General features: G+C 50.5%; 1 protein-coding gene across 1 annotated transcript; it reads left to right on the top strand.

Annotated features, from left to right (window-relative positions):
- The first annotated feature begins 2,832 nt into the window (after nucleotides 1-2,832).
- Nucleotides 2,833-8,812, top strand: NEURL3 (neuralized E3 ubiquitin protein ligase 3). The gene is made up of 4 exons (XM_043604065.1): nucleotides 2,833-2,999; nucleotides 5,746-6,231; nucleotides 7,166-7,234; nucleotides 7,884-8,812. Exons 1-4 carry the CDS (start codon nucleotides 2,972-2,974, stop codon nucleotides 8,102-8,104), a joined length of 804 nt encoding a protein of 267 aa, XP_043460000.1. The 5' UTR covers nucleotides 2,833-2,971; the 3' UTR covers nucleotides 8,105-8,812.
- The last annotated feature ends 9,880 nt before the right edge of the window (nucleotides 8,813-18,692 follow it).

Here is an 18,692-nt window from a genome sequence, read left to right as displayed (position 1 = left end):
CTCATCCCTAATCATTCGCCATGATCCCAGGTCCTGACACCCTTACCCTGGATTTTCATCCTTTAAAACCCCCTGCTTGTAAGCCATCAGGAGCTCGGGACTGGGAGCGCCAGCCACCCCCCCACCCCCACCCCCGTTCTCCCGGCCGGCGCCACACCAATAAATAGCCTATCTTTCTTCACCGCAAAAGCTCTGTCAGCTTTTATGGGCTTGGTTCGGTGACAGTAGCACAGTGGTCAAGGCACCTGCTCCCCAGCCAGAGGGCCAAGGCCGAGGCACTGCCTTGTGGCTGTAAACAATTTGCTTCGCGGATTTGTGCCTTGTTCTCCCAGTTTGCAAAATGGGAATGATTACAATAAATAGGTATTTTTGAGAAGCTGCCACGAGGGTTATCAAGTTAATACAGTACTGGGCTTAGAACAGCGGTGTTCGTTAAGTGAACAAACATGGGCGTGGGTGATGGAGGTGCTGCTTGGGCACCCCCGCGCCCCGGGTGTCAAGGCCTGAGGTGGGATTGCAGTTACCAGAAAGGCCTACTCCCACCGCGGTCCTGAAGATGGAACCACACCACCTCAGCCTGTCGGCATCGGGTACCCTGAGGTCTACGACTTGCCAGCTAATTTTCCACCAGGCCTGAGGCTCAGGACCTGATTTCCCTGATAAGCTTCCATAATCACATCTTTTGTAAGAATGTGGCTTATCAACAAGGTGCTCTGGGCTCCAGCGGTCTGGTCACCACCCCAGGCAGCCAGTGATACGCCTGGAGCCAGGGCACGGAGAGAGGGGAGGGAACTCTGGGCCCCAGCACTGAAAAGAGATAAGGGATGCCCTAAGCCTGGATGCCTCCGGTTGGGCCCACAGGACCATAAAGCGTGGGGCCCTTGCCTCAGACTGGACCAGCTGGAACCAACCTTGGACTCACTGGGATTGCTCTTGACCAGTTTGCCTTTGGCCTTTAGAACACTGCTTATAGAGGGGGAAACTGAGGGAGCCTGGCCTGGGGTGTGGTATGCAAGAGAAGGTCCAGGGTCCAGGCAGATCTTCTGAGGTGAACTGGGGCCAGACCGCTGTCACCTCTCCATTGCTGAGACTAAAGTCACAGCATGTCTGTGCTAGAAGGGCCCATAGACCAGCTCACCTTGGCTTCCTGCTTTACACATGGGGACACCCGGGCCCAGGAAGGGCAGGGGAGGGGAAGAAAACACAGGAGGCAGAACCTGGGTCTCCAGACCTTTCATCCTTTTCTTTCTTTTTTTTTTTTTTTTAATTTTTTTTTAATGTTTATTTATTTTTGAGAGAGACAGAGACAGAATGCGAGTGGGTTGGGGCAGAGAGAGAGGGAGACACAGAATCGGAAGCAGGCTCCAGCCTCTGAGCTGTCAGCACAGAGCCCGACGCGGGGCTTGAACTCACGAGCTGAGCCAAAGCCAGACGCTCAACTGACTGAGCCACCCAGGCGCCCCTCTTTTTTTTTTTAATTATTCTTTTTATTTTTATTTATTTTTTTAATGTGTATTTATTTTTGAGACAGAGAGAGACAGAGCATGAGTGGGGGAGGGGCAGAGAGAGAGGGAGACACAGAATCTGAAGCAGGCTCCAGGCTCTGAGCTGTCAGCACAGAGCCCAACGCAGGGCTTGAACTCACGAGCTGTGAGATCATGACCTGAGCCGAAGTCAGATGCCCAACCGACTGAGCCACCCAGGCGCCCCGCTTTCATCCTTTTCCACAATCTCCCCAGCCCAGTCACCTGCACCACCGTCCCCAGCTCCTCCTGGGACAGGCATGGGGATATCTATCCTCATAGCTGAGTTCAGAGTAATCACTGATCATGACCTTGATCTGGGGTCTTGGGGAAGGTCCTAGCCTAGAGGTGGAGGGCCAGGATACTCATAAGTCTCCAAACTAACCCAGAGCCTTGCCACCTAAAGTGGGTTCCACAGAACCACCTTGTTAGAAAAGTAAAATTTCAGTCATAGCCCCAGACCTTCTGAACCAATCAGCATTTTAATATGATCTCCAGGAGGTTCATGTGCCTGTTGCAATGTGAGAAGCACCAGGTTAGAACAAGCCATTTTCCCTCTACCAGCCTCAGTTTCCCTATAGGAATGGAGGGGGCAGAAGATCTCTGACTTTTTTTTGCTTTTTTTAAAAATAGACTCCATGCCCAATATGGGGCTTGAACTCACCACCCTGAGATCAGGAGTCACTTGCTCTACCGACTGAGCCAGCCAGGGATCCCAGATCTTTGACTTCTTTGCCACAGCTAACACACTGGGAGCCAGGCCTCTGGCGTGACCTCTCCTGTGGGACTATATGCATTTTGTAGTGGATTGTGGAAAGTGGAATTCTGATTCCAGCAAGGTTGGGGAAGCAATCAACACCTCTCCCGTTCGGTCTGACTCACCCCTCTCCTCTCTGCCTGAGACCTAGGGCTGGGGCAACTTCACAGGTCCTGGGATGCAGCCAATTCCATTCAATCCACTTCAGCAACATCGATTAAGCACCTTGTGTGTGTGCCGGGCTCTGTAGCAGTGAATCTCCACCTTGACTGTACATTAGAATCATCCAGGGTGCTTTTGATGCTGGGCCCCACCCTGTGCCACTGGGATCAGTTTGCGCGTGAGTACTTCTAAATGTGCCTCAAGCCATGATAATGCACAGCCTGGCGGAGAACGACTGGTCAGAAGTAAGGGAGCAGTCTATCCTAAATCCTGCCCGGGCCACCTCCCCAGTCGCTGCTTCCTTTTAGGTCAGCCAGCTGCAGCGGTTCTGTGGTGAGCCAGAGGCAATCATCAGGAAATTCCCTGGATATCATAACCCGTGACAGCAACATCTAATTAATCATCAACTATGTAACATGATCCTGACCCATAACGAAGGGACCTGCTGAGCCTTTGGAAACCTGTCTACTGGCCTTCTCCAGACAATTCCTTCCAGATCCAGGTATCCGTGCCCGAGGATCCCAGGCTGATGGGGGCCCAGCTCTCCTCCCAGGCTGGTAAGTGGGAGCCCTAAGTTTGGTCTGCAAGGGATCCAAGAGGCAGAGGGGAGGCTGTGGAACCTTGGGCGAGTCAGTTTTCCCTAGGGCCTCAGTTTCTTCATCTGCAGGCTGGGGCCAATGCGATTCACCTTGCCTGACAGCTTATAGGGCTGTCAGAAGCACAGACCAAAAGGTTGCCAGGCACAGTAGTTCTCTGAGAGCCTCACCGGAGACCACAGCGTTCCCTTGGTGTGCAGGGGCGGAGAGAGAGAATCTGCTTTTACTGCCAGAGATCCAGACTGCATCTCAGAACTCTGCTCCCTCCCAGGCAGAGAGCCTGGAGTCTCAGCCCTTGGCTCCCTAAGGGCACCAAAGGCTCACACACCAGCAGTAGGTACTGCCCCGAGCTTGGGGGGCAGGGAGGTGGTAAGGACGGTGGGGGCCAAACTTCTGTTGCTGCTGCTGCTGCTGTGGCAACTGTGTCTGGATTCCAGGTCATGGTGGTACCATGGAGGAGGCAGCAAGGAGTGTGGGGGGCAGGAGTGGGGCCCCGCCCCCTCCACTCCTGGCTGTGAAGATGTGCAGAGCCACCCCAACTCAGTTCCCTCTGGGTGCTTCCCTGCAGGTTGTGGGAGGAGTGAAAGAAGCTGTAAGGGTTAACAGGTGCCTGGCACCCAAGAGGCTTGGTGACTGGAGGGGTGGTGATGAAGAAGGTGATAGAGATCTGGGGAGGTCCTTGCTGAGCAGGGGGCTGACCCTCAGTTACTTAGATTCCAAGAGACTTACTGCCAAGATTTTCTTTGAATCTACCTGGGGGGTATGGTGGGGGCGGTGGGGGGAGGGGAGGCATGCAAAAGTCACGATGCCTACCCAGGGGGGCAGTCAGCTCCTCATACTCAGGATCTCCAGGCAGGTACCTGGAGACTGCAGGTCTTGGCTGACCATGCATATCGATCCCATTGGTGGATAAGGAGACCTATACCCAGTGGGGCAGTGACCTGCATAGGTGACCAACAGAGCGGGGACTAGAATCTGGGTATCAGACATGGCTGCCCTCCTCAGAGCTCCTGCAGTGACTCTGCAGTAGGCCCAAAGACAAGTCCATCCGATGTCAGGGCCCTCGGCTCTGACTCCTGGTCACCCACCGTCCGTGCCTACTTGGGGACTCCCCTTTGCTTGTGCATAGCCTCCAGGGAAAGGCATCTGGGCAGACTATCAGGAAGGGAGGGAGAGATTAGGGTATTCCAGGAAGGGGTGACATGCAGGGGATGTGGGTGAGGGAGGGGTGAGCTTGGATAGCAGGACCCTGTGAGCGGGTTCAGAGGTCCCCAAGGCCAGAGTGAGTGCTTGTTCCTAATGCCTCAGTGAGGGGAACCATGGAACCACGATATGCCTGCCTCTGGCCTGAATCCATCGGGAACAGATTGACTATGACCTCAAGGGTGTCCCTTGTGCCAGACCAGATTGAGTGTTGCACCTTGTGACCCGTTGGAATCTTGCAGGCTTGTGAGTAATCAGAGGAGCAGAGCTGGAGAAGCTGATGAGATCTGGGAGGGGAGGGGCCTTGCTCTTTTGGGTTGGGTTCAGGCTCAAGTCCGGATTGAATTCCCCCTTTTTTCTTTTTCTTTCTTTTTTTTTTTTTTAGTGTTTATTTATTTTTGAGAGAGAGAGACAGAGAGAGACAGAGCATATGCAGAGGAGGGGCAGCGAGAGAGGGAGACAGAGAATCTGAAGCAGGCTCCAGGATCCGAGCTATCAGCACAGAGCCGAATGTGGGGCTCAAACTCACAAACTGTGAGATCATGCCCTGAGCCGATGCTCAACCGACTGAGCCACCCAGGCTCCTGCTGATTGAATTCGCTATTTTCAGCTTCCCTCCTCTAACCAAGAAAGAACAGGACAAGAGGGGCGTAAGGGAGGAAAGCAGTTCTGGCTCAGGAAGCTCACCAGCTTCCTCCAGGCTCAGGCCTGAGGCTTGAGAGGAAAGGCTGCCCAGTAGGGAACTTCCCCTCCCGACTGCCAAGTGGAGTGGGGTCGGGAAGTCCCCGGATTTCAAAGCTCAGCCCTGGGCCTTGGCTGGCCCAGCCCACCATTCTGACACCCCGCCCCCGCCACAACCTGGGACTCCCTCTCTAGCCTGTGCCGCCCCACCTGGCTCTGTGGGGGAGCTGTTGGACCCCTTTCTCTCCTAGGAAAAGGAAGTCACCCTCACTGGGGGCCATGGCCTTCACAAATGATGCAGGTTTTCTGTGGGACAATCATAAAGTCAGACAAACAGAGAGGAAAACAGCTGCAATACCAGGACCCATCTGCCAGAGCGGAGCACCATTAGCAGACCCATCTCCTCTCAGGTTGTTTCTAGATACAGGGAGAATATATGTGTGTATATAAAACATATGTGTCGAACAAAACCTGGATCATATTATGTATACTATTTCTAACACCTGCTCTTTCTATTTAATGCCAATAACTGTGACTAGGTATTTAGAGCCGGTACATGTAGGCGTGATTTTACAACATCCCTCCAGGAGGGGAACTGAGGTGGGGGAATTCACAGTGGGAATTCAGATCCCAGACATGCAAAGTGTGTTCCTCACCAGGCTCTCATCAGGTCTCTGGGGGCTCCCTGGATGAGGGCAGGGGCAATGGCCCCGGGGAGATGCGGGGGTGGGGGGCGGAGATAGCTCTGGGGAACAAATGAGTCCGGAACCAGACCACACTGACGTCACCATCCTCCCCCCCACCCCCCCCCCCATCTCTGCAGACAGCAAGGCGCCCCGGGAGACACTGCGCTTCCACCCTGAGGCCAAGGGCGCGCAGGTGCGTCTAGACGCCCAGCGGTGCACTGCGCGCAGGAACGCCACGTTCCACGACGGCATCGTGTTCAGCCAGCGGCCGGTGCTTCCCGGGGAGCGGGTGGCGGTCCGCGTGGTGTGGCACGAGGGCGGCTGGTGCGGCGGGCTCCGCGTGGGCTTCACGCGCCTGGACCCCGCGCGGGTGTCCGCGCCCAGCCTGCCACCCTTCGTGTGCCCGGACCTGGAGCTGCAGAGCCCGACATGGGCGGCCATGCTGCCCGAGGGCTGCGCGCTGGCGGGGGACGTGGTCTGCTTCTGGGTGAACCGCAGGGGCCGGCTCTTCGTCAGGGTCAACTCGGGCCCCCGGCTGCTGCTGCGCAAGGGCGTGCTCATGGGCGCCCCCCTCTGGGCCGTGATGGACGTGTACGGGACCACCAAGGCCATCAAGCTACTGGGTGAGACAATCCGCGAGGACCCGGGCACCGCCCCTCGGGTGGCTCGGGTGGTACTGCGTCCCCATCCAGAGCCGTGGGGAGAGCCTTTCATCTTTTCCTATACGGTCAGTTTTACGTCACTGGAGACGCCAGATGGACAAGACCCCAGTCAAAGGGAGGGCAGCCTTGTCCCTAGGGAATGCGAAGAAGCTATGACTAGCACTCCAAACATCTGTCAAAGGGCTGTTTCACAAAAGGAGAGGTCGGGGGCTGGGTTTTGCTGCCTTGGTAGGAGTTCAGGGGAGTCAAGGGTGGCAAGCAAAGGGAACAGAAGTGTAAGCGGTTAGAGGTGCACAGGAAGACTGCCGGTGGGGGCAGAGTGAGCCGTCCAGTCAATGAGTGGGGAAACCGTAACCATCCCTCTAGCCACCTGAAAGGAGAGTGGACTTGAGGGAGAGTGGATACAGGAAACGTCTATAGAAAGAAATACTGGCATTCCTGTGCTGGTTGTCCACCGGCCTACACAAGCAGTCCATTTCCTCTTCCCCCACCCCTCCTGGTTATAAAATCCCTTGTCACAGCGGCTGAAGTCTCGCCCCTGGGACGCCCGATTGGGTAGGTCTGGTGTAGAGTCAAGCACCTGTTTTCCCCACCTCCTGGGGGATTTTAATGCACATCCGGGTTTAGGAAGGTGGGTAACGCTAAGGGTCTCCAGTCAGGCAGCGGCGCCTGGGCAAAGGGGAGATGTTTAAAGGAAGGGTGGTTTTAGGAAAAGGCGTCGACAGCTTCACAAATTCTCTGCTGGGGTGAACTGGGGAAGGGGTGGCTGGGGCCATAAGATCAGCGGGGAGCTCCAGCACTGCAAGCAAGCAGGTGGAACTCTTTCAAGGGCCTGGTAGGGTGGAAGCACCTGGGCTTTGCTTTCCTGGGTCCTGAGTTTCCCTCTCTCCCTCAGATCCCACAGCCAGTGCCTTCCCCTCAACCGTGCCACGGGCCCTCATCGATGAGTCTCTGCAGCCGGAAGGTGAGTGGCTTCCCCGAGCCCAGCGAGCCAGGGACAGGCTCCCCAGGACTCTAGCACCAGAGGCCCCACCCCCACCCCAGGGAGGCCCCAGCTCTGGGAACTGGCTAAAATCCTTCGGAGTCCCACGAAGTCTCCCACGGGCTTTAGGCCAAAAGCCTTGGCTCTGCCTGCTAGAAACCTAAAAGCAATTTAATAGCTTTGCCTTCTAGAACATTGGCTAACTTTTCAAGTTACAAGAGCACATTCGTGAACAAATAACGTTGTTTTGTCCCTGCTTGAAAAAGCAGTCCATGTTCGTAATAAAAGTTTGGCCAAACGGAAAGAAAATAAATATTAGAGGATACATAAGGAAGTAAAAAAAATAATAATAATCACCACTGTCTCTTGGGATTTCCTCCTACTATTTTGTAGTCCTATATCTATGAGGAATTGTGCTGTTTTCCTTTTTTTTCCAAGTTGGAATTTTATGATATATATGTATGTGCAGTATGGTTTTCTTCCCATTTCTTTTCATTTGGTTATGTTGTGAGCATTTTCTCATTAATGGTCAAAATAGGCCTGCGTGGTTCTCTGTCCTGTGGTTATAGCATGAGTAGGCTGCCCGCGCTTTGCCCCCACGTGCCCCAACTCGTGTTGTCCCCTTTCCCAGCCACAGCAGGAGAGGAATGTGCCATCTGTTTCCACCGCGCTGCCAACACCTGCCTGGTTCCCTGCGGCCACACACACTTCTGCAGCTACTGTGCCTTGCGGGTCTTCAGGGACTTGGCCAAATGCCCTGTATGTCGCTGGGAGATCAAGGCGGTGGTCCCAGCGTGGGGCCCTCCCATTCTGAGGACTGGGGAGGGCCTCCTGATGCAGGTAGCAAATTGAATCTAGCTCTGAGCCAGAGGGAGGAGGTGCAGCCCCACCTCCGTTCTGGAGAAGAGTCAGAAAAGCTGGTCATCAACAAGAGATGGGGGCAGGGAGGCTCTTTCCCCCTCCCCAACAGGTTGGGGTCCGTGGAGCAAGGAGGAGCCCCTTTTTCTGCCCACACCAGAACTCCCTTCCTAGTGGGGTTCCTGTAGAAAGTGGCTCAGCAGTGGGCCAGCAGGCTTCTGGTCCCCCGCTGCTTGGCTCCAAGTTCATTTGTGCCCAGGGCTTGCCGAGGCTTTTGGCTGGCCACCTGGTCCAGCCACCATAGACCTAGCAATCGTGGTACGCGTAGGTCACATCCATGAGAAGGGCCTTTATATAGAGATGAGACAGCCTGATCCCTAGTTTCATAGCTGGGGAAGTTCAGGTAACTGCATGTATCTGGTGAAATCCCAGCCCACCCCTGGGTATTGAGGAGCCTGGACCAGACACACAGAGGCATCTGGGTGGAATGTTTACAGTCCTGTGTGGAAGCTGGGTGACCCCTGACAAATCCTCCATAAAGTGGATAGGAGAGACCTGCTTGCCTGCCTTGCAGGGTGATTGTGAGGTTCCAGTGAGATCGCGTTTCTGAAGAGGTTTCCGCACATGAGACTATACTGTCGTTGCTATGCCTTTTTCCTTGCCGAATTCTGAGGTGTCAAAATAAAGTTTGTCTTTTGGGAATGATTTGCAATGAATATGTCCTCTTTGCCACAGTCAGGGGGAGTGGATGGAGCTGTGGCCTGTCGGGATCCTAGGGCATTGGGGAACCCTCTGTCCTCTCCGGATACACCCTACGCTTGCGGTGGACTGGGTGGGGCTTGGGCATTCAGGTCTGTGGACTTTATTCTGCTGAGCACGTGAAGGGGACGGTCCTACACTCCCAGGCCTGAAGTCACAGCCGGGCTTTGCCCCTGCCACCCTTGATTTTGGGGGGACTTCCAGGAGGCTCTGACTCCTGAACGAAGGGAGGAGTTGACCCAAGAGCCCACCTTAGCAGGTGCTTGTGGCGGGGGCAAGCCATACCTGATACTTTGCTGCTGTTCTTGTATCGTGACCAGTGGTATCGAGTCCTATCTCCCAAGAGAGAGGACTAAAAAGGCAGGTCCGACTATTGTGCCCAGACTTGTAATGATGCTTCATCAACCGCCTCCCTACCCACACCATTGCCAGCCAGTGGGTCAGTGCGTTGGGTTTGGTGGGAAGGGTGTAGCTCACACTCTGGAGTCGGATCCCCTCTCCACCACTCGTGAGTGGTCTAATTTTGGTCATGTGCCTTGATTTCTGCGAGCCTCAGTTTCTTCATCTGTAAAGTGGAAAGAAGATCATTGTGTTTGCTGGCATGTCTGAGAATTGTGAGTATGAAACTTGTACCTTAGATGAAATACTCAAAATACAGCATCTCCCTTCTCCTGGAAAAGGCATCTCCCAGGAGAAGCAGCCAAGAGGTCAGTGGGCGAGGCGTCAGGGATCTGGGTGTGAGTCCTGATAGCCTACTGAGTTTTACCAAGGGCCCCCATGTCACCCCGGTTATTTTGGAATGATTCCTGCAGATCCTTTTTTTCATCTTTTTAAGTGTCCTTTTGTTGTTAAACCCAGACACCTCCAAGGCAGGGGCATTACTTTAATCGTATTTCCAGGGAATACCTTCTTCGTAGTTAACCCCTAAGCGAGCCTGGTCTTAGAACGGATCTGTAACCGGAGCAGGGAGACTTCTGCAATGGTGGAGTAAGGAATTCTGTAAATCCATTCCTCCATAAAAGCAACAAAAATATTGGCAAGATTGTAAAAAATCAACTTTTTCTAGAACTCTAGCTATTCACCAAAGCCTAACAACAATCTGATGAGGGGTTTATCCAAGAGAAACTGCTCAGGTTTGGTAAGAACAGTGGGGTTTGTGGGGTATTGACTTGGCCTACTGCCATCCCTCTAGTCCCAGCTCCATAGTAGCCTTAAAAACCAGCAGCCTGGAAGCTCTTAAGGGGACAGATTGGGTTAGGAACATCTCAAGAAAGTTCTATCACCCAAGCATCATCACTATTTGACCTGAATGGCAATTCATTGGAAAAGCTTCATTTATGGGGTGTTGTCATTACTTAATCCAACTTGGAGCTCTCTACTCAGGAAAACCCCTATTCCCAGGGCATTTGTCAAATATAATCAGCTTCAGTTGCTTAACATCACAGCTACCTAAGACTGAGATACCAGTTGGGGCAAACATGAGCCCGGCCAAAAATTTAAAAGGAAGACCTGAGAAGATAGATGTTCACAGGGGACTTTGAAAAACTCTGGTATATTTCTGGGGATCTGAACGACTGCGTGCATGGTCTGGAAAGGCCTGAGAGGGCCCCAGTCTCTCACTTCTGGCTTCCCTTGAGGTGCTGTGCAAGCAGAAAGTAAACACTAAGACAGAGTTGTAAATTGCCTGAGCATTGAAGGCATGCCTCAACCCACAGAGCTCCTTGGCAAAGAGCGGAAGATTTATAGCTCAAGGCATTTAAGGGAATCTCTGTCCAGTCATTAGCTGACTATTAAGCTAACTGAGTGGAGACATCAGTGGCTGCATGCTACAAGAAATATAGACCTTACAGGAGCACCGGGGTGGCTCAGTCGGTTAAGCGTCCGGCTTCGGCTCAGGTCACGATCTCACGGTTGGTGGGTTCAAGCCCCGCGTCAGGCTCTGTGCTGACAGCTCAGAGCCAGGAGCCTGCTTCAGATTCCGTGTCTCCCTCTCGCTCTGCCCCTACCCCAACTCATGCTCTGTTTCATTCTGTCTCAAAAATAAATACACATTAAAAAAAAAAAAAAAAAAGACCTTACAGAACTAGTCCCAGAAAGTCATTAAACAAATGGATACACAAACAACAGTAGCAATGAACCCCGGCAGGGGTGGTGGTGGTGGTGGTGGTGGTGTCATATTCAGAGTTGCCAGATGATATTATCTAGAGGATCTGGTTTTCAAAATAAATTAAAAAAAAATTTTTTTTTTAACATTTATTTGTTTTTGAGACAGAGAGAGAGCATGAACAGGGGAGGGTCAGAGAAAGAGGGAGACACAGAATCCGAAACAGGCTCCAGGCTCTGAGCGGTCAGCACAGAGCCCGACGCGGGGCTCAAACCCATGAACCATGAGATCATGACCTGAGCCGAAGTCAGCCGCTTAACCGACTGAGCCACCCAGGCACCCCTGTAGTTCTCTTTTTAATTTTTTGAGGAATCTTCTTACTGCCCCACAATGGCAGTGGCTGTGCCAGTTTGCACTCCCCGCTCCAACACTGCACAAGAGTTCCTGTTTCTCCACATCCTTGCCAACACTTGTTGTTTCTTATGATTTTGATTTTAGCCATTCTGACAGGTGTGAGGTGATATCTCATGATAGGTTTGATTTGCATTCCCCTTATGATGAGTGATGTTGAGCATCTTATCATGTGTCTGTTGGCCACCTGTATTAGACAGAGACTCACATGAGCTATTATAAATCTGTTCAGAAAGGGGCGCCTGGGTGGCTCAGTCGGTTGAGCGTCCGACTTCAGCTCAGGTCACGATCTCGCGGTCCGTGAGTTCGAGCCCCGCGTCGGGCTCTGGGCTGATGGCTCAGAGCCTGGAGCCTGCTTCCGATTCTGTGTCTCCCTCTCTCTCTGCCCCTCCCCCGTTCATGCTGTGTCTCTCTGTCTCAAAAATAAATAAACGTTAAAAAAAAAAAAAAAAGAAACAGCACACCTGTATCCCGTGGATAAATGCCTAGTAGTGCAATTGCTGGGTCGTAAGGTAGTTCTATTTTTAGTTTTTTGAGGAAATTCCTTACTGTTTTCCAGAGTGGCTGCACCAGTTTGCATTCCCATGTAACAAGTATTTATATAGTATTAATGTCAGCCAGTAAAAATAGTACCTTACATTTAGGGGAAAAGCAATTGTAATGACAATAGATTTCTCATCAGAAACCATGGGGGCCACAAGGAAGTGTCACATTTTTCAAGGTAAGGGGGAAAAAACTATCATTTCAGAATTTTATGTCCAGAGAAATGATCCTTCAGGAATGAAGAGGAAATCAAGATCTTCTCAGATGAAGGAAAACTAAGAGAATTCGTTACCAGCAAACCTAAAGGAATGACAAAAGGAAGTTCCCCAAACAGAAAAATCAGTAATTATAGAAGAAGGAATCTTGGAACATGAGAAAGGAAGAAAGAATAAGGGAAGAATACAAATGCAATGAGGTCTAAGAGCACAAAGGAGCATGCAGTAGCATAGGAGATACGCACAATATGCCTGGTGGTCATTCTCAGCTGCTCCATTCGAATAGAGCTTCCCTGATGCCCATGAGCACCGAGCTCCCTTGGACCCATAATCCATGGGTTTTTGGCAAGACTCAAAGCAAGTACAAGTACAAGGTTGTTGCCGGGAAGCAGCTGCCCAGGCTGGGACTACATTCTGAACCTTCACCAAAGGAATGTGAGAGAACACAGTAGGTGCTATATCTGGTCTGAGGCTCCTCTCTTCCCCAATGTACTTCTTGCGTGTAGAGGACACTTGAGATTCTAGGGAACGGTCAAAACATAAGACAGAAGGCGAGCTAACCAGGAACCACAGCATTGGACCGTAATGTGGATGAAAACGGAACCTCCGTTGTGCCAAACCACTGAAATCATGGGCTTTATTTGTTACTGCAATTTGTGTTTCCTTGGAGTTTATATCTTTGCAGAATCACAGCACATGACTTTTCCATTTAATAGACAATATTTAAATCTGAAGTAATTTATTTTTGTATCATTTGCTGAGCAAATGTCTCACGTATGTCTTTTGACATAATTTATTTTATTTAATTGGTAGCTTGATTTTTTTGCCATCATGTTATGTGCTCGTGCATGTTTACCACATTTGATGTGCACAAGGTATTTTAAAGAACAACATGAGAAAATATTTGACCTCAGAGCAGTGGTGGCCTTTTAAAACAAGATACAAAAAAACCAAGGCAATGAAGGGGAGACTGGCAAGTTTGATTACATACAGATTGTTAAAAAGCTCTCCTTTGCCAAAAGATACCATAAATACAACTGAAAGCAAGTTAACCATCAGGAAATAGGGTATTTCAGCATATATAACAGAATGGATTGATATCCAAATATATACAGCATTCACTCCTACAATCTATAAGAAAATCACAAATGGCTCTCCATGCAAGTACCTAAGGTCACATACAGGGAAATCAATCCAAGCGTCCGATGAACATGCGATAGACGATCTTGTTCACCAGGGTCTGGGAAATGCAAATGAAGGCAGCAACAAAATGCCAACAGAATGGAAATTGAACAAAAAAAATTTGTGACATCGTCTACTGAAATTTAAAGTATTCATAACCTATTGCCCCAGTTTTATTTATTCTAGAATATCACTCACACTGGTGAGATGGAAAGTCAGTGGATTAAAACAAATGGAGGAGTGTGTGGGTGAGCTCATATTAATTAGGGTTTATCGACTTGGGGAACATCGTACCATGGTTACAAAGGACAAGTTATCATGATACTTCTGACATACGGAATGTGACATATAGTCAGTTTAATGTATGTAAAAATATATCAAGTGTGTGTGTGTATTAGTAAATTCATAGTAAAGGATCTAGAAGGATAAGAGAGGTAACCCTGAGGAAAGGAGTGGGGTAGTGGAAACTTGACTGAGAAAAATTTTAATTTAACTGCAATATGAAGCTTTTTTTTTTTTTTTTTAAACAATGAGAATGAGTTTCTCTATCAGTTAAAAAAACAAAAATAGTTGCTTTGGTAAATAATCTGGTAGTTCCTCAAAAAGTTAAACATAGTTATACGACTCAGTAATTTCACTCGTAGGTGTACACCCTAGAGAATTGAAATCATACGTCCACACAAAAACTTGGATACAAATGTTGATAGCAGGATTATTCATAGTAGCCCCGAAGTGGAAAACAACCCAAATGTCCATCAGCTGATGAATGGATAAACAAAATGTGGTATATCTATACAACGGGATAGTTTTTCACCATAAAAAAGGGCTGAAGTGATGGGGCGCCTGGGTGCCTCCTCCACTTAAGCGTCCAACTTTGGCTCAGGTTATGTTCTCATGGTTCGTGGGTTCAAGCCCTGTGTTGGGCTCTGGGCTGAAAAGGCAGAGCCTGCTTGGGATTGTCTCTCCTCCTCTTTCTCTGCTTGTACCCCACCTGTGCATTCTCTCTCTCTCTCAAAATAAAAAAACTTAAAAAAAAAAGAGAGATAAAATGCTGATGCATGCTACAACATGATGAATCTTGAAAGCATACTAAGAGCAGGAAGCCACTCATAAAGGCCACATATCGTGTGACAGAATAGGCAAATCCACAAAGACAGAAAGTAAATTAGCAGGTGCCATGGCTGGGGACAGGGAGGAATGGGGAGTGACAACTAAGGGGTACAAGGTTTCTTTTTGGGGTGAGGAAAATGTTCTAAAATTGATTGTCCTGGTGGTTGCACTCCTTTGTGAATATACTAACAACCACTGAGCTGAGCTGCCCACTTTAGAGGTGTGGATAGCATGGAATGTGGATTATACCTCAGCGTAAAAATGTTGCAAAAAAATTGGGGCACCTGGGTGGCTCAGTGGGTTAAGCGTCCGACTTCAGCTCAGGTCATGATCTCACAGTTTATGATTCAAGCCCCATGTCGGGCCCTGTGCTGACAGCTCAGAGCCTGGAGCCTACTTTGGATTCTGTGTCTCCCTCTCTCTCTGCCCCTGTCCACTTACTCTCTGTCTCTCAAAAAAATAAACATTAAAAAAAATTTTTTTTGGGGGCGCCTGGGTGGCGCAGTCGGTTAAGTGTCCGACTTCAGCCAGGTCACGATCTCGCAGTCTGTGAGTTCGAGCCCTGCGTCGGGCTCTGGGCTGATGGCTCAGAGCCTGGAGCCTGTTTCTGATTCTGTGTCTCCCTCTCTCTCTGCCCCTCCCCTGTTCATGCTCTGTCTCTCTCTGTCCCAAAATAAATAAACGTTGAAAAAAAAATTTTTTTTTTAAAAATTTTTTTAAGTGATGCCCCCCCCCCAAAAAAACCCCACCCCACACCCAAATAGACACTAAAACAGATGAATAATGAAGTGCAAGTGGGAGAAGAAGAGGAAGGCTCCCAGCGTTACCCTGGGAGCAGGAAACGCTTCAAAGAGGAAACGACACTTGAACTGTACTTACAGGGCAAATGGCTATTTGGGGACAGGAGGAGAAATTCAGGTGGTCCACAGAGTGAGCACAGCTCATGGCAAGGTGGAAAAGTGCAGGCCGTGTCAGAGGAACAATGAGGAGGTCACACTGGCCAAAGCAGAGGGAGCCGGAAGGGGAAGGTGGCTGGAACTGACCCTGGAGGGCTCTGATGGCCGTGGGTGGCTGAGGGCAGCCCTTGCTGCTCGAGCTGACCCCAGGGAAGCTAATCTGTAGAGGCCACCGGTCACTGGGCCTGTCCCACCACAGCCAAAAAATGCTCTGCTTATAAGGTACTTAGGAGAGGGGTACCTGGGTGGCTCAGTTGGTGGAGCATCCGACTCTTGATTTGGGCTCAGGTCACGATCCCAGGGTCACGGGATCAAGCCCCACGTTGGCCTTTACACTGAGCTTGGAGTCTGCTTGGGACTCTCTTTCTCTCTCCCTCTTCTTCTCTCTCCTGCTCAAGTTCTATAAACAAACAAACAAACAAACAAACTTAGGAGAGAAACAGCCTGCTTCTAAGTTTCACTTTCCTGGAAGTTCGAGATTTATAGTTTTTAGTGATAGGACGCTACTGGATCAAAGCAAAGAGAGTGAGTATATAATGAATCATCATCACGAGGATAACATATAGAGCGAAAGGAAAGTGAAAGTGCAAACCAAGGATTATCAATGTTTGCGATAAACATAAAGCCAGCTCGGGCTGGGTGCGGGGACCTGCGATGGGGCTTCAATGGGGCTTTCCTGGAGACTGGAGAAAAATTCCCTTGTTCAGGTGACTTCCAGATAAGGCTCCTGACTCCAGATAAGGAATGTGTGACTTCAGTCTGGGGAATAACAAGCCCTCCCCTAGGGACCAGGTCCATTGTGTCCCCTGTCCAACACACACACACACACACACACACACACACACACGGCCTACTTAATCCCCCTGGATCCCCCACCCCCTGCTCTGCGTGCAGAGAGGTCTCCTGCCTGCCGATAAGCTATTCAGGAAATTCCACTCGGAAGAAGTCCACAAGCAAAGGCTGGGGAGGGTGGCAGAGGAAAATTCCCGAGCCTAGTGGCAGGGTCCATCCCACTGTGGACCTGCACCAGATCAGTGTCCTGTCTGCCAGCGGTCCTACTCCCCCCCCCCCCATGCCTTCCTTTGAAGGAGGAGGAGGTAGGTGACCAGATGACTAGTCCTAGATGACTCTGGGATCCTCTGGTCTGCATGAAGTAGGTGGGTCACAGCAGATCGCAATATTTCCGTTTTACAGCTAGGAAAGCTGAGGCCTAGACATTGTGTCCAACTTGCCCAAGGCCACTCAGCAGTCCATAGTGTTGTCAGGACTAGACCCCGAACCCCTGGATCCCAGCCACTGCCTCGTGCTGTGTCATTTATGGTTTGACACGAATACAGATCACCTGGGAGATACCACCCCTCCCCACCCCCCCAAAGTTCCCAACAAAAACGAAGGGTCAATTTGGACACAAACAGTGATGGAGATTGGTCAGCTTACCAATCTTCCTTCCGGGCCCAAACCATCTTTCTGGCTTCCTCTCCAGGACCTCTCCCCTCTCCCTGTGCTCCTCCTGGGTCCTGCTGGCCGAAAAGAGGATCAAATACATTCAGTTCTTCACTTGTCCCCTCAAAGTGTGTGTGGTCCTGGGGTGGACTACCCCAAGAGCCCCGAGCTTCCTAAAAGAAAGAACCTAAATACTATACTGGAAAAAATACACTGTCCTTTTCCTTCCCCAAATGGACACTGAAGAGGACACGACCCTTGGCTGGAAGGGGACAAAGACCCTTGGGTTACCCTAAGGTAGAATCCTTTTTGATGTTTGTGAGGAACGGGACCCAAGGGTCCCATACCTGTGTAGCAAGTAGGTGTTCTCCCAGCCACAAGGACATGTCAAGACAGTATGTGTCCTCTTAGGGGGATGAATTGGGGACTGACCCTGGAGAGGCCTGAGGCAAGCCTTTTCACCTCAGTGAGTTTATGAGGCCCACAAATCTGATTCTGACAGCTCCCAGTGGATGTGGTCACCTCAGCAGGGTGGGCCCAGTCACCACCATAGGTAAAACCCATTGGGATAAATGTGAAACGACCCAAATGCCTATGGCTGCCACAGAAACGCCCTGCCCAGACCTCTGCTATGGGGACCTTGAGGGACCAAGAGCCCAGCTTCCCATGGCTGCTCCCGGCCTTTGACTAACATGGCGGAGCTCCAGGGTAGGCCCACCCCTGTAGCGTGGAGGTTCCTGTGATGGTGCCGTTCGCTCAATGATTGCCTCATCAGCCCAGCCAGTCTTCCTGGGGGCTGTCCCACAGACCCAGCTCTTCCCCTCCAACCTTCCTTCCTTCCCTTCTCCCTCCACAGGTGTCAGGCATCACCTGACATCACATCTGAACGCTCTCACCTCTTTCTGCATTTGTCCCCCTTTATCCTCCACAGGACGTAACCCCCCCCCCCATAAATGCCTTGTATGTGTGATTGTCTCTTGGCATCTGCTTCTGGAAGGACCCAACTAGCACAGTGTCCATCAACAGGAGAACGGTTGAAATCAAAGTGCTCACACAACGGATGAGCGAGGGCTATGAGCGTCACCCAGACAGATCTCCAAAATACAATGTTGATCGGAAAAAGCGCGTTGCAGAAGCATGCTTCAAATCAATCCCAGCCCGCTAGCGGCTCTAAGCACTTCACAGGAACTTACGTATTTGCCACTCACACCAACATTCTAAAGGAGGACCTATCAGCAGCTCCTTTTCACAGATGACAAAACAGGTGAAAACCTCACTTCTTTGCACCACAGTTTCCTCATCTCATAAAGGGGGTAGAGATAATGCCTCCTCCACAGGACACGGTGAACATAGCAATATATATTTACAGTAAAACCTTGGATTACGAGTAACTTGTTCAGCGAGTGTTCTGCAAGACAAGCAAACATTTCCGACAAATTTTAACCTGTTAAATGAGTGATGTCTAGCAATACAAGCAGTATGTAATGTCGAACATCACATGATCACAACTGAGCCAATGGTTTCCCTCTCTCTCTGTCTCTCTCTCTCTCTCTTGCTCTCGCTCTGTCTCTCTCTCTGCGGGATTGTGGATGATTGTCTCCCATGCTGATATGCTTGGTCTCAGGCCACAGTGTTTGGCAGAAACCAGTGATTTTTCAGAACATTGGAAGGTGCCCACAGCTGGCACCAGTGTATTTTTTGTTACTTCAAAGCACCTCTGGACAGGCCTTTGCTTTTCCATCCAAGAGTAAGCTTAGCAATGCCACGCTTCATTCTAGGTCAGGCCGCCTGCAGATATAGACCCTTTCCTCTGCTGCCTTATTGCCAGTCACATTAAATACAGTAGATGACAAGAGAGT

Source organism: Prionailurus bengalensis, chromosome A3, assembly GCF_016509475.1.
Source record: "Prionailurus bengalensis isolate Pbe53 chromosome A3, Fcat_Pben_1.1_paternal_pri, whole genome shotgun sequence".
Classification (NCBI taxonomy): domain Eukaryota; kingdom Metazoa; phylum Chordata; class Mammalia; order Carnivora; family Felidae; genus Prionailurus; species Prionailurus bengalensis.
The sequence above is the reverse complement of the archived record's forward strand: the minus strand, read 5'-3'. Positions and strand labels throughout refer to the sequence as shown.